The sequence below is a fragment of the Salvelinus fontinalis genome, chromosome 4 (genome assembly GCF_029448725.1).
Source record: "Salvelinus fontinalis isolate EN_2023a chromosome 4, ASM2944872v1, whole genome shotgun sequence".
Lineage (NCBI taxonomy): Eukaryota > Metazoa > Chordata > Actinopteri > Salmoniformes > Salmonidae > Salvelinus > Salvelinus fontinalis.
This window is the reverse complement of record NC_074668.1, coordinates 50,677,613-50,698,828: the sequence shown is the minus strand read 5'-3', so window position 1 is coordinate 50,698,828 and position 21,216 is coordinate 50,677,613. Positions and strand designations below refer to the sequence as shown.

Below are 21,216 nucleotides of genomic sequence, written 5' to 3'. Positions count from 1 at the left end.
TACATGTCCATGATTGGATGCATTAATGGACAGGGACACAAATTCAACCTGGTCTAGGTCCTGTGTTACCAAAGTAGTTGCCCATGGTGCTAACACGTTACTCACTATGGCGTCACATTTTGTCCTAGCACATGTAGACTTTGGCTTTTAAAGCTTCCGTGTCAGTTGTGCTGTGCTGTCCATAGATCTGTAACTATGATTGTGTCGCATAGTGTGTGTGGTATGCAAAGACACCCTCCTGCACAGCTAAATCATATTATTCTTGGGAAGGCTCTACCTTGAAGAGTGTGGTGACAGAGGGCATACCAACACGGGCAATCAGAGAGGCTTTATGCTTTTCTGTCTGTTGATGTTCTACCATTGTCGTTCCTCCCCCGCTGCCAATTGAAAAAGAGGAATTACAAAGGGTGCAGTGAACCATTCTATCGTCTTGACCTGAGTGTATAAATGGAAATTCTCTCATCATGTTGCCATTAAAATGTAATTTCCGTTTCTTGGAAAGAGCCATTGTACCTCCTCCGTCTGCTCTTCTTCACTCTCCTTGAGTCACTCTCCTTGAGTCACTCTCCTTGAGTCACTCTCCTTGAGTCACTCTCCTTGAGTCACTCTCCTTGAGTCACTCTCCTTGAGTCACTCTCCTTGAGTCACTCTCCTTGAGTCACTCTCCTTGAGTCACTCTCCTTGAGTCACTCTCCTTGAGTCACTCTCCTTGAGTCACTCTCCTTACATTCTTAACTTTTTTTTCTCCTCCTTTTTTCTTCACTCGTCTTCCTTCTCTTTCTTCCTTTCTTTCTCTTTACCTTTCCACCTCACTCTTCTACACTCTCCTCGGTTCACTCTTTTTACTCCCTTAATTTTTCCTTTTCACTATCTTCTCCTTCCTCTCCAATCTTTAATAATAAATAGTACACTATTAGATAAAATACTTTGGTTAACAGATTCCCATTGGTTGCCTCATTTTAGTATTTTCTCTCAAAAACATTGTTTGGAATAATACATTGTCAGGCTCTGTAATCATATCTTTACATTTCCTCCTCTAGTTAAATAAAGATTTAATTAAAATTAATATAAATAAAAATATCTCCTTCACACTTCTTCCTATCCAGTCTTCCTCCTCTCCTTTCTTTCCACTCTCTAAACAGAAAACATTATGCCGATGTTAACCATGAAAATTTCAAAATAAATGTTCACACTATTAAAATTGTAATCTACAAATAAATATTGCCATAATTAATTGTGCATTCATTTAATAAAATCATATTTTCAAAAAAGCCCGTCCACTGCATGTTTACATGTGAAAGTTTTATAACCTAGCTACCATAAAAGTAGCAAGCTAACCTAGCTAGCTAACCTAGCTAGCTTCTCTGAACCACCCATCCCGGATCCGGGATAATTGTCATCAGCAACGCTGAATAGCATAGCGCCACAGTCAAATAATATTACTAGAAAATATTCATATTCATGAAATCACAAGTGCAATATTGTAAAACACAGCTTAGCCTTTTGTTAATCCACCTGTCGTCTCAGATTTTGAAATTATGCTTTACAGCGAAAGCAATACAAGCGTTTGTGTAAGTTTATCGATCGCTCGACAAAACATTAAGTACACTTAGCATCAGGTAACTTGGTCACGAAAATCAGAAAAGCAATCAAATTAATCGTTTACCTTTGATGATCTTCGGATGTTTCACGCACGAGACTCCCAGTTAGACAACAAATGTTCCTTTTGTTCCATAAAGACATTTTTATATCCAAATACCTCCGTTCGTTTGGAAATCCACAGGAAAAAGCGGTCACGACCACGCAGACAAAAATTCCAGATAATATCCATAATGTCCACAGAAACATGTCAAACATTTTTATAATCAATCCTCAGGTTGTTTTTCAAATATCTATTCGATAATATATCAACCGGGAGTGTTGGTTTTTCAATAGGACCGGGAGTAACAATGGCCGCCTTTCTCTGTTGCGCACAACTCACTCTGAGAGCCCCCACCTATCCACTTACGCAATGTGATCATTCTCGCTCATTTTTCAAAATAAAAGCCTGAAACTATGTCTAAAGGCTGTTGACACCTTATGGAAGCCATAGAAAATGGTTGATATCCCTTTAAATGGGTGATAGGGATGCATAAGAACAGAGAGGTTTCAAAAACAGAGGCACTTCCTGATTGTATTTTCCTCAGGTTTTAGCCTGCAATATCAGTTCTGTTAAACTCACAGACAAAATTTTGACAGTTTTGGAAACTTTAGAGTGTTTTCTATCCTAATCTGACGATTATATGCATATTCTAGTTTCGGTGGCTGAGAAATAGGCAGTTTCAAATGGGTACGTTTTTTAGCCAAAAACAAAAATCCTGCCAACTACACTTAAGAGGCTAGCTAACCTAGTCTACATAGCTAACGTTAGCTAGCTTAGCCTATTTAAAACTTTATAGAGCAGATCATCTATCTATAAAATAAATTGTGACATTATAACATCCCTACTGTAGCTAGTGTCTCAAACGATTGTAACTTAACGTTACCTGGCTTGAAAATACATTTGTGGTGATGTTGTGGTTTCACTTGACACTTGCTAGCTTCTGGCTGAGTTTTCCACAGCAGCTTTCTCTAAAACTAGCGCAAGCAAGTAGTTAGTAGAAGAAGAAGAGTGAATGAAGCTGCTATAGCGAGCAAAACAAGCACAACGGGATTGAGACGTCAACCGGTAGGCTCTGCTGCCCGGTCTTTCTTGCCAGTAAAATATTATTTCACTTTGCGGTCTGTTTTTAACGCACAGTTAAAAACGGGGACATTTCCGGGTACAGCTCCAGCTGGGGACAGGCCACCAAAAATGGGGACTGTCCCCATTTTCAGCTTCTTGATATGACACACCTGTCAGGTGGATGGAATATTTTGGCAAAGGAGAAATGTTCACTAACAGGGATGTAAACACACTTGTGCACAACATTTGAGAGAAATAATATTTTTGTGCATATGGAACATTTCTGGGATCTTTTATTTCAGCTCATGAAACATGGGACCAACACTTTACATGTTGGTCCCATGTTGAGTTTATATTTTTGTGCAGTGTATATTCGGTCAATAGAAAAACAAGTACCATTTAAGATTGATTTCTTGAAACCGTAATATAAACTGGTTATATTATATCGTGGAACACAATCTTCAAAATGGCAGCAACCTCAGTAGTGGCGCTTGCTTTAGCAGACAAGACTCTTATTTCCCGAGACCTTATCACAGTCAAGACACAACTATTTTATAGTAAAAAAAACGATGTAATGTAACAAAATAAAATAGAACAGAATATTTTTCCAAATTGTAAAAGTTGGCAGTGCGAAGTGATGCGCATCTCATGCCTGGAACAGTTATTCTCAAAGAGTGATCATTTGAAACGGGACTCAATTTGACGAGTTGAATAAAATGTCAGGGTGACAATCAAAAATCTGTCTTCTTTTTAATATACACATGTTCGGTACAGTTTATTCTTCCTGTTCTTTTCTAAATGGGCAATTCCACATTGAACACTGCATGGGGATGTATTACAGCCACCACATCTGTTTGGTGAGTAGGCCTAGGCTTAATGATTCTGAGTAGCAAAGTAGCCTAAGCGGAAAATAGACGAGACACAATTATTCCAAAACTGCAGCTCGTTGTTGGAACACATTTTGAATGTGATAAAACTGTCATCGTTTGGCAAGGAATGTAGCTTGTGTCAGTTAGATATCAGTTAGATATGTTTTTATAGACATGTATTTCTGTAGGCCTAATGGGAGCTTGTGTGGACACTCAGGACGCTTTTGTAGAGGGAGCAGTCAGAACCCAATTGAGTGAGACAGAGGGGAAAGGGAATTTAGGGAAAAGAACTGCGTGATGTTTGGCTTGGTTTCATTCTTATGTCTGGCAAATGCAGGCCTATGGAACACTAGAGTCAAAGAATTTATGTTGTATTCAAGACAAAATGTCAATTGTTTTCTAAGCACAATTCACCAAAAAAATGTATGATCTCTGGTTAAAGATCAAGTTTTGACGTCCGTCAAGTTTCATGCCCACCCCTACCTCTGACATATTTGAACATTTTTATAACTTGTCTCAGCAGCATACATATGTGATGCAACGAGGGTAGAAATAGCTTATTTGGACAATATTACTTACCAAGCAGAGCTGTTTTATCAAGGTACAAATATCCTGTGCTTTTTAATTTTGAGTAAAGGCATACAGACACAGTTTGGCTACATTGTAACTACGAAGTTATCACATTTGAGGTATGACCCAGATGCAGACAGAGTTGAAGACACAAACGTTTATTCCTAACAGGAGCAGGCAAACGACAGCTCAAGGCAGGCAGGAGTCAATAATCCAGAGAAGGTATAAAGTGTCCAGAACGGCAGGCAGTCTCAGGGTCAGGGCAGGCAGAATGGTCAAAACTATGAAGTACTAGAAAACAGGAGCAGAAAACCAGGCAGGAGAAGGGAAACAAATGCTGGTAGATTTGACAAACTAAACAAATTGGTAACAGACAACCAGAAAACACAGGTATAAATACACGGGATAATGGGGAAGATGTGCGACACCTGGAGGGGGGTGGAGACAATCACAAAGACAGGTGAAACAGATCAGGGTGTGAAAGAAGTGGGGTGGCAGGTAGCCTAGTGGTTAGAGCATTGGGCCAGTATTCGAAAGGTTGCTAGATGAAATCCCAGAGCTGACAAGGTAAAAATCTGTTCTGCCCCTGAACTGTTCCTCGGTGGTCATTGTAAATAAGAATTTGTTCTTATTTAACTTAAAAAAGTGGCCACAGTTGTGTTTGCATATGGGGCTGAGCCGATTGATGTTAGGAAAATGGGAAAATATATGGCAAAAATGCAAAATGGAGTTAAGACAGCTTGAATCATGTAATTTCATGGTTTTGAAAGGTAAAGTGAAATTAAAAATGTAATATCATGGTGCACGCAGCTCAAATTATATGTAACATTCCCCTCCTCATGGACTGCGACAGATTTGCCAGTTCTTGCTGTGAGATGTTACCCCACTATTCCACCATGGCACCTGCAAGTTCCCGGACATTTCTGGGGGGAATGGCCCTAGCCCTCACCCTCCGTTCCAACAGGTCACAGACGTGCTCAATGGGATTGAGATCTGGGCTCTTCGCTGGCTATGGCAGAACACTGACATTCCTGTCTTGCAGCAAATCACGCACAGAACGAGCAGTATGGATGGTGGCATTATCATGCTGGAGGGTCATGTCAGGATGAACCACATGAGGGAGGAGGATGTCTTCCCTGTAACGCACAGTGTTGAGATTGCCTGCAATGACAACAAGCTCAGTCCGATGATGCTGTGACACACCGCCCCAGACCATGATGGAACCTCCACCTCCAAATCGATCCCGTTCCAGAGTACAGGCCTCCTTGTGACGCTCATTCGTTTGACGATAAACACAAATCAGACCATCACCTCTGCTGAGACAAAACCGCGACTCATCAGTGAAGAGCACTTTTTGCCAGTCCTGTCTGGTCCAGCAACGGTGGGTTTGTGCCCATAGGCGACGTTGTTGACGTGATGTCTGGTGAGGACCTGCCTTACAACAGGCCTACAAGCCCTCAGTCCAGCCTCTCTCAGCCTATTGCGGACAGTCTGAGCACTGATGGAGGGATTGTGCGTTCCTGGTGTAACTCGGGCAGTTGTTGTTGCCATCCTGTGCCTGTCCCACAGGTGTGATGTTCGGATGTACCGATGTCTCCCTGTAGTGCTGTCTTAGGCGTCTCACATTACGGACATTGCAATTTATTGCCCTGGCTACATCTGCAGTCCTCATGCCTCCTTGCAGCATGCCTAAGGCACGTTCACACAGATGAGCAGGCATCTTTCTTTTGGTATTTTTCACAGTCCGTAGAAAGGCCTCTTTAGTGTCCTAAGTTTTCATAACTGTGACCTTAATTGCCTACCGTCTGTAAGCTGTTAGTGTCTTAACGACCGTTCCACAGGTGCATGTTCATTAATTGTTTATGGTTCATTGAACAAGCATGGGAAACAGTGTTAAAACCCGTTACAATGAAAATTCATAAAAATCCAAATAACTTCACAGATCATCTTTGAAAGACAGGGTCCTGAAAAAGGGACGTTTCTTTTTTTGCTACGTTTAAAAAATTGACATATCTATTTTAATACAGACAAGCTCAAAACATTACTATTCATTGAAAATGTCAAATTACCCAATGGATCATGATACTTTTTCGTTAAAAAAAGTGGGGGTGCAAAAATGTGCACCCTTATTTTGAAAGTGGTGATGCAGCGGCTCTGTTTGCTCAGCCGCCTATGGTAGCGCTGACGACAAGGAATTTTGTGTATGTAGCACTGTCTAAAAGTAGGCCTACTCACTGGCATTTGGGTCGCTGTCTGTGGTGTTGAAAGTCGCCTGTTCGTGCATGGCAGATGCGTGGGGCACAAGCTATTAGGGCCTGTGAATGTGTGTCTAATGGTTGCTCTGCCTGCTTGCTCCTGTTTGATGGTTGGTTGTGATTGTTTGTAATCTTTATGTTCATATAAAAAACATGAGCTGGTGCACACCCAGAGAAAATAATTTGATGTAGAGGTGCTGACTAACGGCGAATAAACTATAAAAATAAAGAGTTGCATACTCTATATATAAACTCCCAGTATTTTATTGGGTAAATCACCAATGTTTCGACATCATTGTGCAGCGTTTCTGCATCACTGTGCACAGTGATTTCCCGAAACGTTGGTGATTTACCCAATAAATTACTGGGAGTTTATATATAGAGCGTGCGACTCGATTTTTATAGCTTATCTTTGTGATCGTGTCATACCGATAAACACCGAAAGTGCCTACCCGGCCTCAGACCTTACCGCAAGTCACTGCTGTGAAGATAGTGTGGTATTGTTAACCTTGTTTGGTCTAGCTTTAATAACAGGCACGTTGTCGGTGTAATACTGGCTCATTGTGAATGGGGGATTCCTGGGGAATTGGAATGTCACCTTTTGCACCATTAGAGTCTGGAGGTGTCCTCAACAGGTTAGCAAACTCCATGAACTGTGCCAGGCCGACATAAGGGGAGGAAAGAGAGATACTAATTATATTTAATTATATTATTATAAAGGTTTTTTGGGGGTACAAATTTTCTGGTTTTAGATATAGGTGTCAAGTGTGCTCCCTCTCTGGCCTCTAGGTCACCAGGCTGCTCGTTATGTCGCACACCTGTCACCATCGTTACACGCACCTGTGCGTCATCACACACCTGGACTCCATCACTTCCTTGATTACCTGCCCGATATATGTCACTCCCTTTGGTTTCTTCCCCAGGCGTCATTGTTTCTGTTCCAGTGTCATGTCTGTGTTTCGTATTACGTTATGTTTATTTATTAAAACACATACTCCCTTAAAACACTCACTCTCAGCGCACTCATTACAATAGGCTATGTCTGAAGTGACACCCTATTCCCTACATAGTGCACTACTTTTGAACAGAGCCGTATGGGCCCTGGTCAACAGTAGTGTCATGGATCCCCCCGGTACTGCTGCTCATTCTGTGCACTAGTTCCGGAGGTCTATGTCACTGCCCTCTAGGTGTCACTGAACTGTTTGATTATGCACACCTGGTACCCATTCTCCCCTGATTAGTAATTGTATAAGTGTGCCTTTTGTTCACCCTTGTATTGTCAATTATTGTTCCCATTTCTGTTGGTCGTGTGAGTTGTTTCAGCTTTTGTGCTGCATCATTTGTGTATTACGGGTCCCGTGTCGTTCTATGAGGTTTACCCTCGCTCTTTTGTTTGGGTACATCCCAGTGTTTTGTATACGTGTTTGTTTTGGGTGTATTAAAACCCCTATTATGTATTCCTGCACCTGTCTCCAAATCCTTTATACCAGTGTGACAAGTAGTGGACTCCATAAGGAATGTGGAGCCATTTCAGACACAGCCATAGGCCCTGCCCAGCTTGTTTGTTGCCTTGATTGTATAATTAGATAACTGGGGATAGAGAAGGTGATGGAAGTCACACCACATACATGCATAGCTACCTCTTCATGGTGATTTATTTTCAATGTCCATTGATTTGGGTTTGAACTTCATGACTAGAGAACGTATAATAGCCAAAGAAATGTACAAACTGTATGATATTGTCATCTTTTTGTAAGAGTTTGACCTCAAACCAGGTTGAAATTTCCCACCAAACAGTTTATTTCTGTTGTCAATGTGTTCTTTTTCCGCCCTCTGTCTGGTAGCCTGCTCTCTCTGGTAGCCTGCGCAGGACCTGTTTGTGCTGTCTTGCTAACTCCTGACCATAGGCGTTAGTGCCAGACAGTCCTGACCATAGCCATTAGTGCCAGACAGTCCTGAACATAGGCGTTAGTGCCAGACAGTCCTGACCATAGGCGTTAGTGCCAGACAGTCCTGACCATAATAGTTAGATGATAGCCTGGTCTGGCATGATCTCAAGACTCTTGTGACCTTTGACCCCATCCCTGTTTGGGCTGCAGGGTTCCTGAATGTGCTGATGAACTGCCAGTGGCAGAGCCTGTTGTGCCAGGTACAGGGCGGGGTGCTGAAAATGTTCCGAGACGAGGGCTGTGAAGAGTGCCCTCAGTACACGGTACAGCTGAAAGGCTGCCAGGTTCGACCGGGCCCCGACACACCTCAGGCCTACCGCATCACTGTGGTCCAACACGGAGACCAGGTGGCAGTACTGGAGGTAAGGGCTCCGGGGGTGAAGGTCCCCCTAGGTACAGACAGATCAAGGATCAGCTTCCCCTCCCCCTATCTTAACCTTAACTATTAGTTGGAGAAATGCAAAACTGACCCAAAATCAGTGACTATGGGTAACATCACCCTTTCTCCCTGGTAAGGATATAGACAGACTAGACTGTATGAAGAAATAAGGGAGTCAGGAATAGTTCATGGATCACTATTACTTTATTATATTTATTTTATAGTAATTTAGCAGATGCTCTTACACGGAACCCAAACGCGCGTGCGCCATCGTGCGCTATCGTGCATACATTTATTTTGTCCCCCTACACCAAACGCGATCACGACACGCAGGTTAAATATCAAAACAAACTCTGAACTAATGACATTATTTTGGGGACAGGTCGAAAAGTATTAAACATGTATGGCAATTTAGCTAGTTAGCTTGCACTTGCTAGCTAATTTGTCTTATTTAGCTAGCTTGCTGTTGCTAGCTAATTTGTCCTGGAATATAAACATTGAGTTGTTATTTTACCTGAAATACACAAGGTCCTCTCATCCGACAATTAATCCAACCGAATCGTTTCTAGTCATCTCTCCTCCTTCCAGGCTTTTTCATCTTTGAACTTATATGGTGATCAGCATCTAAACTTTCATAGTATTACCACGACTACCGGCAAAACAGTTCGTCTTTCAATCACCCACGTTGGTATAACCAATGAGAAGATGGCACGTGGGTACCTGCTTCTATAAACCAATGAGGAGATGGGAAAGGCAGGAATTTCAGCGTGATCTGCATCAGAAATAGAAAGGAGTTCTATTTTAGCCCTTGGCGTCGCAGGTGGGAACAGTGTGGGTGCAATAATTGAATAACATGGATTTATAAATGTATTTTGCCAGAGCAACTTACATGCTGACCACACCGTTCGTGTCGCACGCATGCAAAATCAATTTAAACATACATGTTATTCAATTACTGCACTCACACTGCTCGCGTGCGCCAATGAGCGTCTGCATTGCCAAGCGCTAAAATATAAGTCATTTCTATTTGTGACGCTGAACGCGGTGCAAATCCTGCCTCTCATCTCCTCATTGGTTTATAGGAGCAGATACTCACGTGCCATCTTCTCATTGGTTATACCCACATGGGTGATTGAAAGATGAACTGAGTTTGGTCGGTTGTCGTGGTAACTATGAAAGTTAGTTGCCAATCACCATATAAAGTCCAAAGAAGAAAAAGCCTGGAAGGAGAGATGACTAGAAACGATTTGGTTGACCATTTTATGTGTGGATTAATTGTCATTGTAGAGGACCTTGTGCATTTCAGGTAAAATAACAACCTAATGTTTATATCCCAGGACAAATTAGCTAGCAACTGCACACTAGCTAGCTAAATTGCCATAAATGTTTAATGCTTTTCGACCTGTCCCCAAATTAATATAATTGGTGTTGTCGTGATCATGTTTAGTGTGGGGGGACAAAATCAATTTGTGCACGGCCGGTTTGGGTATGTTGTAACAGGAGAAATTAGGGTTGTGCCTTGCTCAAGGGCAAATCAACAGATGTTTCACCTAGTCAGCTCGGGTATTCGAACCAGCAACCTTTCAGGTATTGGCCCAACACACTTACCCGCTAGGCTACCTGCCGATTCATTTATGTCAGTGTGGTTAATTTAGATCATGGTGGAAAGACATTTCACACTCTTCAAAAACTCAAAAGAAATCTTGTTATTATGTGATCACTACCAAAAGTGATCCAGTTATTTCCCACCGGTTTATATTCAATATAAAACAAGTCAAAACTCCAAAAAGGAGCTGTGCAGGATCAAAATTGACCAATTAATTCCTGGAACAGAGCATTGTGTGTTGTTGAAACTCCCCTTCTCTGTCTTCTTTCTCTCTATCCCTCTATTTCTGTGTTCGTCCATGTCTCTGTCCAGGCCAGCTGTGCAGATGAGAAAGAGCAGTGGTTGCAGCTCCTACAGGACGGGAGTGTAAGCCAGGATCAGGCTGACTCTCTATATGACTCAAAGCCCGCTGGAGCCCTCAGGTAATAAATGTTTATGATGATCACTAGATCCCTTGGTTTGGATCTACAAAACAGTATGTATCAAGCTCCTCAGAGTAGGAGCGCTGATCTAGGATCGGCTCTCCCCTGTCCATTTTATCTTATTAATTGTGATCTAAAAGGCTAAACTGATCCAAAATCAACACTCCTATTCTGAGACACTTGATACATATGGACCCAGAACTATGTTTTTAAATGCCTATATAGGGCTACTTGGTTCAAGTTTTTTTTCCTCTACCATCAGTGGTTTGAAGGAGCAAAGGTTCCCAACCTCAAACATGTACATAGATGACCCCTTTCACCAGCACAGTGGAAGTGGCCGCTCACAACCCATCTACTCCAACACGGCCATACTGGAGCACATGGTACGGCCCATTCTCGGGGTGGGGGGGTGATATGTTGTATAGGGATTTTTTTTTTAAATGATGTTCTGACTTTTAACTCCTTTGCCACTGTTCTCTTCACCTGGGTTCTGTGAGATTGGGATTCAAACCAATGCAGGTTAATGAACTTTTAAAGGTGCTTTATGCTTGAATCTTGATTTTATGAATCAAAGAAAGAGGTGATGGTTTGTAGTAAACTGTACAGTTGACAACGGTCAAAAGAAGCCAGTGTGATTTTGATGGACCTACTGTTAGCTGTTGATATTTCAACGGATTTCCTTTGTTTTGCTCTCATCAGTTCCAGAATTCCCATAACATCGCCAGGGGAGACTCAGTGTCATCGAAGGATTCAGTCAACTACAGCAACACTGATATCTTTAACAATCACAGTAAGCCGGATTCAATGTTCACCTTTTCAGGTGTTCCACTGTAGGAGACACCACAGACATTCCAAATCAAAGTTTATTTGTCACGTGCGCCGAATACAACAGGTGTTGACCTTACAGTGAAATGCTTACTTACAGGCTCTAACCAATAGTGCAAAAAAGGTATTAGGTGAACAATAGGTAAGTAAAGAAATAAAACAACAGTAAAAAGACAGGCTATATACAGTAGCGAGGCTATAAAAGTAGCGAGGCTACACACAGACACCGGTTAGTCAGGCTGATTGAGGTAGTATGTACATGTAGATATGATTAAAGTGACTATGCATATATGATAGGGGGGGGGGGGGGCACACAACACACAATGGAAATAGTCCGGGTAGCCATTTGATTACCTGTTCAGGAGTCTTATGGCTTGGAGGTTAAAAACTGTTGAGAGGCCTTTTTGTCCTAGACTTGGCACTCCGGTACCGCCTGCCATGCGATAACAGAGAGAACAGTCTATGACTGGGTGGCTGGGGTCTTTGACAATTTTAGGGACTTCCTCTTACACCGCCTGGTGTAGAGGTCCTGGATGGCAGGCTGCACGCACTACCCTCTGCAGTGCCCCGGGGTCAGAGGCCAAGCAATTGCCGTACCAGGCAGTGATGCAACCAGTCAGGATGCTCTTGATGTTGCATTTGGCCATTTGGACATATCCTGCAATTTATCAGGCACTAGACCAGGGATAGGAAACTTTGATGGGGCTGGGGGCCACAAAAAAAACTGAACTCATCATGAAGGGCCGCAGTAGCTGGCCACTAAACTAATTTAGCAATCTAAAAAATGTTTGCTGACATGGGCTAATTGACTGACTATCAGTGACTGACATAACAAGAGAAAAACTGCTGATACACAACCAAATTTTGAAATTGCACCTTGTGTATTCTACTATTCTAACTTGCAACAGTAAGTTGAGACCTCGCCTGAGAGCCTTCAAAAGGGGGGCGGGCCACCAGTTTCCCATCCCTGCACTAGACTATAGTCAAATCAAATAAGCATTTATTGGTCACGTGTAACAGTATAGCTTCCGTCCCTCTCCTCGCCCCGAACCAGGGACCCTCTGCACACATCAACCACAGTCACTCACGAAGCATCGTTACCCATCGCGCCACAAAAGCCGCGGCCCTTGCAGAGCAAGGGGAACAACTACTTCTAGGTCTCAGAGCGAGTGACGTCACCGATTGAAACACTATTAGCGCGCACCACCGCTAACTAGCTAGCCATTTCACATCGGCCACACTCACTCCCCTTTTGACCTTCTCCTTTTCCGCAGCAACCAGTGATCCGGGTCAACAGCATCAATGTAACAGTTTAACTTTAGTCCGTCCCCTCGCAAACCAGGGACCCTCTGCACACATCAACAACAGTCACCCCCGAAGCATCGTTACCCATCACTCCACAAAGGCCGCGGCCCTTGCAGAGCAAGGGAAACGACTACTTCTAGGTCTCAGAGCGAGTGACGTCACCGATTGAAACATTATTAGCCGCTAACTAGCTAGCCATTTCACATCGGCCACACTCACTCCCCTTTTGACCTTCTCCTTTTCCGCAGCAACCAGTGATCCGGGTCAACAGCATCAATGTAACAGTATAACTTTAGTCCGTCCTCTCGCCCCGACCGGGCGCGAACCAGGGACCCTCTGCACACATCAACAACAGTCACCCACAAAGCATCATTACCCATCGCTCCACAAAAGCCGCGGCCTTTGAACCACTACTTCAAGGTCTCAGAGCAAGTGACGTCACCAATTGAAAGGCTATTAGCGCGCACCACCGCTAACTAGCAAAGCCATTTCACATCCGTTACACGCACACAGTTCAGCAGATGTTATAGCGGATGCAGTGAAATTCTTAGCTTCTAACAATGTAGTAAAAGTACACAAATAATAAAATATAAATAAAAAAACACAACAAGAAATCAAGAAATGTCAGAACGAATCCAATTGGAGGGGTGATGCAAAACAGCTCCAGGCGTTCCATGCTTTTCTTAACTCCTGTTCTGAACATTTGAGATTTACTATGCAATCTGATACACGTCAAATCAGTTTTCTTGATCTTCTGATCTTGTGTGAAAATAATGTTCTATGCACTGATCTTTACAGAAAACCTGCTGATCGTAACAGTTTGTTGAGGGCTGACAGTTGTCACCCACTTCCCTCGAAAAATAGTTTGCCCTACAGCCAATTCTGTCGAATCAAAAGAATTTGCAAAAAACAATCAGATTTCGACAGAAATATGGCTGAGACGCAAAGAAAGTTCAAGGAGAGGGGGTACAAAAATGATCAGATTAATATTGCCATTGAGAAAATTCAAAACAAAACGAGACATGACCTTTTTCAAGGACAGTCTCGCAAAAATACGCATTCTTGCATTCTAACTACCCGCTATTCAAAGCGCTCTGAACAAATTAAGGGAATCGTTCACAAACATTGGCACATTCTAAAATCCGATGATAGTCTCGGTAATGTGTTTTCGGACCTTCCCTTGGTCGTATTTTCGCGGGCAGAAATCTCAGAGACCAATTGGTACACTCTGATTTACCACCCCAAGATATTCCTGAACAACGTCTATTTGCGCCCCTACTGGATAGAAATTATAAGTGTAATGGCTGTGCTCAATGCAATGGCACTTATAAATGCAGATCCTTCAAACACCCACAAACAGGGAAATCGATCCCAATCAAAGGTGTTATTACGTGCTCCACTAAGGCAGTTATTTATCTTATAACTTGTCCTTGTGGTAAAAATTATGTGGGTAAAACAAAGCGTGAATTAAAAGTACGTATCTCAGAGCATCGTAGCACCATTAGGTGCCAAAACTTGACCTACCCAGTTGCGGCCCACTTTTTGGAGGCAGGCCACTCGATTTCGTCTCTGCGTTATATTGGCATCGAACATGTCACCCTCCCTAGGAGAGGGGGTGACCTTGATAATTTATTGTTAAAACGAGAGGCTGCTTGGATCTTTAACTTAAAGACCCTTGCTCCCTTCGGTCTCAACGTGGACTTTGATCTGAAGCCATTCTTGTGATTGTTGTGATTGTTGTGACTTTGCCATTGTGGTTGTTTGTAGGCTTGTGTGGTTTTAAGTGAGTCTATGATCGTATGCTATCCGTTTGTATTTATTGTATGCTGCTCTTTCTATGCCATTTCAATATTTGAGAAATTAACCAATGATATTAGGCCACTCTTGGCCATGATTACAGACACCTGTGTGTCTTGACACTATATATAAACGAGTCATGCCGCAGTGTCTGTGATTGTACCCTGATGAAGACAGCTTGCCTGTCGAAACGTTGGTAAATTAAATATTTTTGCATCTGAGCTCCTAGAGTGTGCGGCTCTCCTTTATTTTTAAGTTATCTACTCCGCTAGCCAGCACCTCGCCTAAATAGGTGTGCGTTTCTTTTTCTTCTAGATAGAACGAAAACAATTAACAACACAAATAGCACTGTAACAGAAATGCAAATGCTATCTATACATATAAACACCGGATGAATTTAGACAAGATATGCTAAGAATGAAATGTACAGCAGTAGATATAGTAGATTGAGCTGTGTCCAGTAATAAATCATATTTGGTGTGTATAAACAGTAACTAAAATGCAATGCAGAAATATTAGAATGAGCAATGTCGAGAATACAGTATTTGAGTAAAACATTTATACGTGTTAACCCTCGCAAGGCTGCTGGCACAGACGGCATCCCTAGCTGCGTCCTCAGAGCATGCGCAGACCAGCTGGCTGGTGTGTTAGGGACATATTCAATCAATCCCTATCCCAGTCTGCTGTTCCCACATGCTTCAAAAGGGCCACCATTGTTCCTGTTCCCAAGAAAGCTAAGGTAACTGAGCTAAACGACTATCGCCCCGTAGCACTCACTTCTGTCATCATGAAGTGCTTTGAGAGACTAGTCAAGGATCATATCACCTCCACTCTACCTGACACCCTAGACCCACTCCAATTTGCTTACCACCCCAATAGGTCCACAGACGATGCAATCGCAATCACACTGCACACTGCCCTAACCCATCTGGACAAGAGGAATACCTATGTAAGAATGCTGTTCATCGACTACAGCTCAGCATTTAACAACATAGTACCCTCCAAACTTGTCATTAAGCTCGAGACCCTGGGTCTCGACCCCACCCTGTGCAACTGGGTCCTGGACTTCCTGACGGGCCGCCCCCAGGTGCTGAGGGTAGGAAACAACATCTCCACCCCTCTGATCCTCAACACTGGGGCCGCACAAGGGTGCGTTCTCAGCCCTCTCCTGGACTCCCAGTTCACCCATGACTGCGTGGCCATGCACGCCTCCAACTCAATCATCAAGTTTGCAGATGACACTACAGTAGTAGGCTTGATTACCAACAACGACGAGACGACCTACAGGGAGGAGGTGAGGGCCCTCGGAGTGTGGTGTCAGGAAAATAACCTCACACTCAACGTCAACAAAACAAAGGAGATGATTGTGGACTTCAGGAAACAGCAGAGGGAGCACCCCCCTATCCACATCGATGGGACAGTAGTGGGGAAGGTGGAAAGTTTTAAGTTCCTCGGCGTACACATCACGGACAAACTTAAATGGTCCACCCACACAGACAGCGTGGTGAAGAATGCGCAACAGCGCCTCTTCAACATCAGGATGCTGAAGAAATTTGGCTTGTCAGCAAAAACACTCACAAACTTTTACAGACGCACAATCGAGAGCATCCTGTCGGGGTGTATCACCGCCTGGTACGGCAACTGCTCCGCCCACAACCGTAAGGCTTTCCAGAGGGTACTGAGGTCTGCACAACACATCACCGGGGGCAAACTACCTGCCCTCCAGGACACCTACACCACCCAATGTCTCAGGAAGGCCAAAAATATCATCAAGGACAACAACCACCCGAGCCACTGCCTGTTCACGCCGCTATCATCCAGAAGGTGAGGTCAGTACAGGTGCATCAAAGCAGGGACCGAGAGACTGAAAAACAGCTTCTATCTCAAGGCCATCAGACTGTTAAACAGCCATCACTAACATTGAGTGGCTGCTGCCAACATACTGACTCAAATCTCTAGCCACTTAATAATAAAAAATTGGATGTAATAAATGTATCACTAGTCACTTTAAACAATGCCACTTTATATAATGTTTACATACCCTACATTACTCATCTCATATGTATATACTGTACTCTATACCATCTACTGCATCTTGCCTATGCCGTTCAGCCATCGCTCATCCATATATTTATATGTACATATTCTTATTCATTCCTTTACACCTGTGTGTATAAGGTAGTTGTTGTGAAATTTTTAGATTACTTGTTAGATATTACTGCATAGTCGGAACTAGAAGCACAAGCATTTTGCTACACTCGCATTAACATCTGCTAACCATGTGTATGTGACCAATAAAATTGAATTTGTTTCAATACACAGTACAAAACCCCATGCCAAAATGGATAGAATTACAGGAAATTAGCTTCTGGACTAGAGTGAATGGTATCTGAATAGAAAATGTGTATAGCAGTAGGATGAGGTTTGACTGGAATACAGTTTTTACATAAAAGTGGGTTAAACAGTATGCAAATATTATTCAAGTGAACCAGTGTTCAATGACTCTATGTACATAGGGCAGCAGTCTCTAACGTGCAAGGTAGAGTGCTTGGTGGTAGCCGGCTACTAGCTAGTACCGAACACATATTGTATTCCACATTCCAAATGCAAAGAGACATGAGGGTTTGCCTAGATCTCACATCAATATGTACTTTAAGACCAATTTCTGTCCAATCTCTTTGCCACTCCATCTGTTATTCAGACCGGGAGCCAAATAGAGGATTAAAGATGTTTGTATGGAGTTTATTCCGCAAATCTGTGCAAAAATATGATTAGGGAAGAATATGTAACTTAGGATATTATTATCATTCTCCTGCATTAAAGTTTTTGACTTTTAAGTGAAACAATTCCACTACATCTGGCTTGCATTATAAAAGTGTCTACATAATGATATGTTATAACAGATTCTCTGAACAGAATTTTCCATCATCCCATAGTTTTATGTTGCAGTTGCGTGCTGTTGCATCAATGTAAAACACTACACAGACACAAACACATAGCGCTTTGTAATTATAGTGGTGGGAACACGGTTACTCTGGTCTCCCCTCCCTCCCCCTGTTTTTGTTAAGTTTGAGCAGTTTAGTTAAAGAAGAAAAGTCTGGGACTACTTCATATAACACCCCCAGGCTATGGGTTATTGAAGTGCTGAGGCCTGAAGATATTGCCTGTTACCAGATCTGTTTGTGCTTTCAGGCCAAACATCACAAGGAGTTGACATGGTAGCACAAACAGATCTAGGACAAGGCTGCTGAAGATATGGTACATGTGAACACTGCTGAAATGAGTGTGCAGGCCAGGAGAGAATGTATGGCCACAGTTACTCCAGCTCTTACTCACTATTAAGAAGTGAGCTTGGATTCCTTCTTGGAGTTGTGGAGGATAATGCTCCCATGTGCTCGGAGTTTGGAGAGTGCTGATGCGAAGCCGTCGTTTCTGGTGGTTTCGTCATGGCAGCAGGATCTAGCCTCATGGCAGAAGGTCCTTGTAAGGGCCTCTTAAAAACACATGATATCATGTTTTCCTCTCAACAAAACTGCCATCATTCGAGTCTTAGAGACAAAGTTGAGTTCCATATTAAAATTTGGTGCTCGAACTAACTTCATTCATTGTTAGTAAAAAATAAATATATATATAGTCTTTAACGTAGGTATTTAATGCAGATTTGTGACAGTGACTGCTCTGTAACAGGTAGGAAATCGTGTGAGGTGGAGCGGGGCGTTCAGAAACTGGACTTGACTGGGAAGAGAAGGGTACAGCTGAGAGCTGGGTCAGAGATGAACCTCATCACTGCAGGGAAGACCGCCAAATGTACCTCCTTCAGACAGTCTCTGGCCTTCTGTACAGAACGGGCACAGGTAACACAACTCTACACTGCCACCCACAACCCTGTTATGCAATCCAGAGGTCTTATCCCTGAAAATATTCAGGGCCCATATTCATAAAGTGTCTCAGAGTAGAAGTGCTGATCTAGGATCTGGTCCCACATTTTCACCTGTCCATGTTATCTTATTCATTATGGTCTAAAATGGAACAAAATGATCTGAGATCAGCACTCCTTCTCTGAGAAGCTTTGTGGCACAATGCTGCCACTTGCTGTTCAGAATGCTCAACACAACACTAGTGTGTTAAACTGAAAATACAAAAGGCTTCATAATGTGACATGGTATCCAAACAGAATTTGTCTAATTATTAAGGTGACTCGTTAATAAATCAGGGGGAAAACTTAAAGGAAATGTTTCATCTTCTCTCCAGTTGTAGGTTGGACACATTTTCTCCCTTTATTTCATTCTAGTCTAACATAATGTCTGTGTAAAATGCCTTTCCCCCTCATTTGTACAGATGCCTGTGTGTTGAGAAGAAATTAGCATACAGTGCACATAAATAGGCTATCCCCCTCTTTAGATACAATGACCAGAGGGACAGTTCAAAGATGAGGCCTTAGCAATCATTAGCCTCAAATAAATCATTTTCCTACAGAGCTTGAAAGGGTGATCAAAGTTGGCTGACCAAAGTTGCTTAACACATTGTAAACAAATCCAACTCAACAATACCAATCTGCATATCAGAACTTGGTAAGCTCCAGGAAGAAGAAAAAAGAATCGCCTGCTATTACTCTTCTTACCAGTACGTCATTGTATTGGAGTATGTGTTTTATATCCACTTGGCTGGGTCACTTTGATATTGTGGTGAAGTTGGCTACTGTGGCCCCCATGCTCCTGCCACCATGGGTCTTTTCTAAGGTCTGTGCTCATTTTATTGGCCTTGTCTCCACAGGGTGGGTTTTTCACCCCACTACTGCGAAGGACTGCCTCCGCTAAAAACTCACTGAAAAGAGCCCCTTCTGCCCTATTTATTGAGCATGGCAAGGTGTTTCAGAGAAAGAAGGTAAGTTTTGGCCTAAATGGTCTGATTATCTGATAAAAGGAATCTATTCTGAGCATCACTCTGCCCCATTGAGATAATCATATCAAGACAATTAAATTAAGGAATAAGTAAGTATAATTGTTCAATTAAATGTACCATGTGTTCTTTTTTTCTCATTATTTTTGTAGGAGTGGGAGACAATGCCTTCTACTTAATACTATACTGGCTGTTTCGGTAACAATTATCTTGTATACATTTCCTATTTTCTACCAAACATTTTTGTCATCAGAAATGTCATCCATCTTGATGATAATACAATACACTATACTTTCTTCGCCAATGGCACCCCTTTCTCTATTTAGCCCATAAGGGTCTGGTGAAAAGTAGTGCACTAAATAGGGAATAGGGTGCCATTTGTGACATGCCCTTAGATAAACAGGCTTGTTTCTCCATTAAAACAGAGGCATTAATAAGAGATTCCTGTGAGGTTAATTCAATTGAAAACCTTGTAAAGCCTGACTCTGGAATTCAGGATTGTCTCTCAGTTTGAGGTGTAACACTTTCATTGTTTTTCTGTCTTTCATTTCTTAAAGAACAGTATGTATTGTCTAATTTGTCTATGTATGTATTGCAATTCATCAGACTTAACTTTGCACTGTTTTCATCACTAATTGAGTTACAATAAATACACAATGTTGAAGTCATGAAAAATACATTATATATGGATATGAATTGAAGTCATGTTCACCGTATACAGTTCTGTGGTATAATTTAAACATAGTTGCAGATATCTTTTTATAAAGTGTTTTTACCATTACATTTTTACTTAGTATCACTGAGATGTTTTACATTCCTGAAATATGTTGTGATACAGTGACATCTATTGTAATGTTCCCATGTTTTTATTAATAGAGACTTTGTGTATTAAATGTTAGGTTGGCCTACTATTTGCTGTAAACTGACAACTGTGGTAATCAAACAGTAATTAAAACATCTGTGTTTGCTCAATAAAGTGTTTCTGGGGGAAATGTTTTGGATAAATGTACACTGTGGAAGTGTAGTTGCTTGTTTCTCAGTGTTGAATGCAATCATGAAAAACAGTTAACAGTTAGTTGACTATCAGATGACTTCATATAGTAAACTAGTCATGAGCAAAATAAAAGTGTGTATAAACCATCTGTAAACACTGTATATTATGGTTCTGCTTAACAGTGTGTTAAGGCCAGGTAAAAGAAAGTGTGATTTGTCTGGAAATCATCTTCTGAGGCTGGCAATATACCTTTGGGAGTACACATTCCCCCCTAGTCAAGGTGAGCCACTGACTGACAAGAACAACAACATGGGTCAGGACTCCGGGAGCAAATTAATCATAGAGGGCAGAACAAGCATAGAGGTGAGCATAGAGGTGAGTCATTCGCGAGATCCTGTTGGCATTTTATAGTATGTATTTGCATATTTCCGTTAGGGAACGCCCACTCTGAAATTCCCTTGCACTCCTTCTAAACAATGCATAAATGTTTAAACTTTGGCAAAGGGTAAAGTCTAAAAAACTGTGTCCACAATGTTCGTAACATATTTTAGTTTTGGGAAGAGAACTGTACTGAGATCAAATGTATTATTGGAGAGAAAATGAGCAGAATGTCGGCCAGAAACCATCTCCTCCCACTGCCCG

At 42.2% G+C, this 21,216-nt stretch overlaps 1 protein-coding gene across 1 annotated transcript in view; it reads left to right on the top strand.

Annotated features, from left to right (window-relative positions):
* si:dkey-220o5.5 (actin filament-associated protein 1-like 2) overlaps positions 1-20,589 on the top strand; it is a 102,824-nt gene extending 82,235 nt beyond the window's left edge. The window contains exons 10-16 of the mRNA XM_055920502.1: positions 8,498-8,709; positions 10,645-10,754; positions 11,017-11,137; positions 11,454-11,544; positions 18,369-18,535; positions 19,455-19,565; positions 19,733-20,589. Coding sequence (XP_055776477.1) covers positions 8,498-8,709; positions 10,645-10,754; positions 11,017-11,137; positions 11,454-11,544; positions 18,369-18,535; positions 19,455-19,565; positions 19,733-19,759 — 839 coding nt within the window. The 3' untranslated portion in view covers positions 19,760-20,589. The remainder of the gene's footprint in view (positions 1-8,497; positions 8,710-10,644; positions 10,755-11,016; positions 11,138-11,453; positions 11,545-18,368; positions 18,536-19,454; positions 19,566-19,732) is intronic.
* Positions 20,590-21,216: the final 627 nt, after the last annotated feature.